The sequence below is a fragment of the Erythrolamprus reginae genome, chromosome 1 (genome assembly GCF_031021105.1).
Source record: "Erythrolamprus reginae isolate rEryReg1 chromosome 1, rEryReg1.hap1, whole genome shotgun sequence".
Lineage (NCBI taxonomy): Eukaryota > Metazoa > Chordata > Lepidosauria > Squamata > Dipsadidae > Erythrolamprus > Erythrolamprus reginae.
Genome location: NC_091950.1, coordinates 143,993,218 through 143,995,880, shown reverse-complemented (window position 1 = coordinate 143,995,880; position 2,663 = coordinate 143,993,218). Strand labels below are relative to the sequence as shown.

At 38.0% G+C, this 2,663-nt stretch overlaps 1 protein-coding gene across 1 annotated transcript; it reads right to left on the bottom strand.

Annotated features, from left to right (window-relative positions):
• Window positions 1-1,500: 1,500 nt before the first annotated feature.
• LOC139159005 (olfactory receptor 5AR1-like) lies at window positions 1,501-2,433 on the bottom strand. Its single transcript, XM_070736352.1, has one exon. It carries the CDS (start codon window positions 2,431-2,433, stop codon window positions 1,501-1,503), a length of 933 nt encoding a protein of 310 aa, XP_070592453.1.
• Window positions 2,434-2,663: the final 230 nt, after the last annotated feature.

Sequence of the window (2,663 nt, the reverse complement as noted above, 5' to 3'; positions counted from 1 at the left end):
GTAATCTTGATTAAGTAATGAGATTGGTCTATATGAACTAACTTCTTAGGGGTCCTAATTTGTTTTTAAAATTGTTATAATTTCCACTTCCTTTCATGACTCTGGAATCCTACCTCCCTTCAGTATGTTATTGAACAATCTATAAATATGTGGTACTAATATATCTTTCAATTCTTTATAGTACAGTGGTACCTCATGATACGAACCCCTTGTCTTACGAACAACCCGAGATACGAACCCGGGGTTCAGAAAATTTTTGCCTCTTCTTATGAACTTTTTTCTTCTTATGAACCCGCTGCTGCCACCGCCGAGAAGCCCCGCCGCCTGGCTGTCACTTTTTGAAACAGCTGGGGGGCTTCCCAGCAGCCTCCTGAACCCGAACGCCAAACCCGAACTTCCGGGGGGCTTCTCAGCGGCCTCCCGAACGCTGAACCCGGAAGTTCGGGTTTGGCGTTCAGGTTCAGGAGGACGCTGGGAAGCACCCCCAGCTATTTCAAAAGGTGACAGCCAAGCAGCGGCAGTTTTTTTGTGGGTTTTTTTGCGTTGCACGGATTAATTGATTTTACATTGTTTCCTATGGGAAACAATGTTTCGTCTTACGAAATTTTTGTTTTACGAACCTCCCCCTGGAACCAATTAGGTTCGTAAGACAAGGTATTACTGTATTCTGCTGTTAGTCCATCTGTACCTGGTGATTTTTTACATTTTAATCCTTGTATTACTTCCATTATTTCCTTCTCGGATATCTCCTCTCCCATCTTATTTGACTCATTCTTATTTAATTGAGTGGAAGTCTGTTCTTCCTATTCCTGAACTTTTCTTTTCTTATATAAATCTTGATAAAATTCTATAAAGACCTCAGAGATTTTCTCTGTATTATATTCTATCTGCCCTCTTTTATTTTTAATTTCACCAACTCCATGTTTTCCCTGTCTCTTTTTTGGATAGTTAGCTAGTTTTTTTCATTGTATTTATGTTAGTTCGTTGAAAATCCCTTTTCACTAAAATTTCTTTTTTCCACAATTCTAGATCCTCTATTTGGTTAAGTTCCTGTTTGGATTGCTCCAACTTTTGTTTTATTTCTATTCTATAGTTTTCCTGTAGCTCTCTCTGGTATTCCTCTATTTCTTTAATCTTTTTATCCTTCATTTCTTTTCTTTTTCTATTATAAATTATTTCTTGAGAACTAGCATGGGCTCGAAGGACAGGCTTAGCCGCATCCCAAACAATTGCATTGCTCTGCTGACTCTAAATTATACTTAAAATAATTATCCATTACCTTTAGCAATTCCTCCCTTTCTTTTTTACCCCTAAATAGATAATTCTTATATGTCCATTTATATTCCCTATCCATCTTACCTAATCCCATCTCTATGACTACCATGGCATGATCTCTAGCCTGTTCAAAATACTATCAAGCAGTTCAACAGCATTTTCCACAGAGAAATTCAAATCTGTCTTTCTTTTTTAAATGCGAAGAAAAGAATATTTAGACTATTTTTATTTCAGCAATGTTATCTTGTGTAGGAATCTGCTAGTTGCATCTTTCACATCCTTGTTCCGCAGACTGTAGATGAATGGATTAAGTGAGGAGATGATGAGAGTATAAAAAATGGATATAATTTTGTCTTTATCCAATGATATGGAACTAGGTCGTGAATACATGGAAATGAGGGTTCCAAAGAAAATGATCACAGTGGTGAGATGGGAGGCACAGGTGTTGAAGGCTTTTTTTCTTCCCTGGGCAGAGCTGATCTTCAGGATGGCAATAACAATGGCAATGTAGGAGATCAAAACAATCAGAAAAGTTGCCCCTCCAAAGAAAGTGGATAAAATGAAATGCACAAGCTGAGCAAGTTGAGTATCTGAACAGGACAATGAAAGAAGTGGAGGAACATCACAGAAGTAATGATTAATAATATTTGAATTGCAGAAATTCAAGGTAAACATAACTTTGGAGTGCGCTGTTGAATTTACAAAGCCACAAGTATAGGCAACTATGACTAAGAGGATGCAAAGCTTTTTTGACATGACAACAGAATACTGCAAAGGGTAGCATATTGCTATGAAGCGATCATATGCCATCACAGCCAGAATGCAAGTTTCAGCAGTCACAAAGACGGCAAAAAAGGAGAATTGCGTGACACAACCTGCGAAGGAAATGGTCGAATTTTCAATCACAAAGGTTGTCAACAATTTAGGAGCAATGGTGGTAGAATAACCAATATCTACAATGGAGAGATTCCTAAGAAAAAAATACATTGGGGTTTGAAGCTTAGCATCAGTTATGGTTAGAATGATTATCCCAATGTTTCCCACCACAGTGATGATATAAACGAGCAGAAAGAAGATGAAGAGGGGGATCTGAAGCTCTGGGTGGTCCGAGAATCCAACAAGGATGAACTCAGTCACAGTGGTTTGATTTGTCTGCATTGTTTATTTTCCTCTGATAGAATAAAAAATAGAGGAAAAAAACTTATAGTAATATGACTTTTCTTGGATTGTCTGACAATGCCCAAGGGAAAGGACTAAGAAAACCACAAACTAAAAAGCAACACTTAGCTTGGAAGGCAGGAGTGGTCACTGTTGTATTATGGGCTCTTGATCAATGTGTTCTTTTGAAAATACAATGCTCTCTTGGAGGGCATGCACGCCATTACACA

What these genes read in the sequence shown, in the direction of transcription:
- LOC139159005 (XM_070736352.1), bottom strand. Translation starts at nt 2,433, where the DNA reads ATGCAGACAAATCAAACCACTGTGACTGAGTTCATCCTTGTTGGATTC.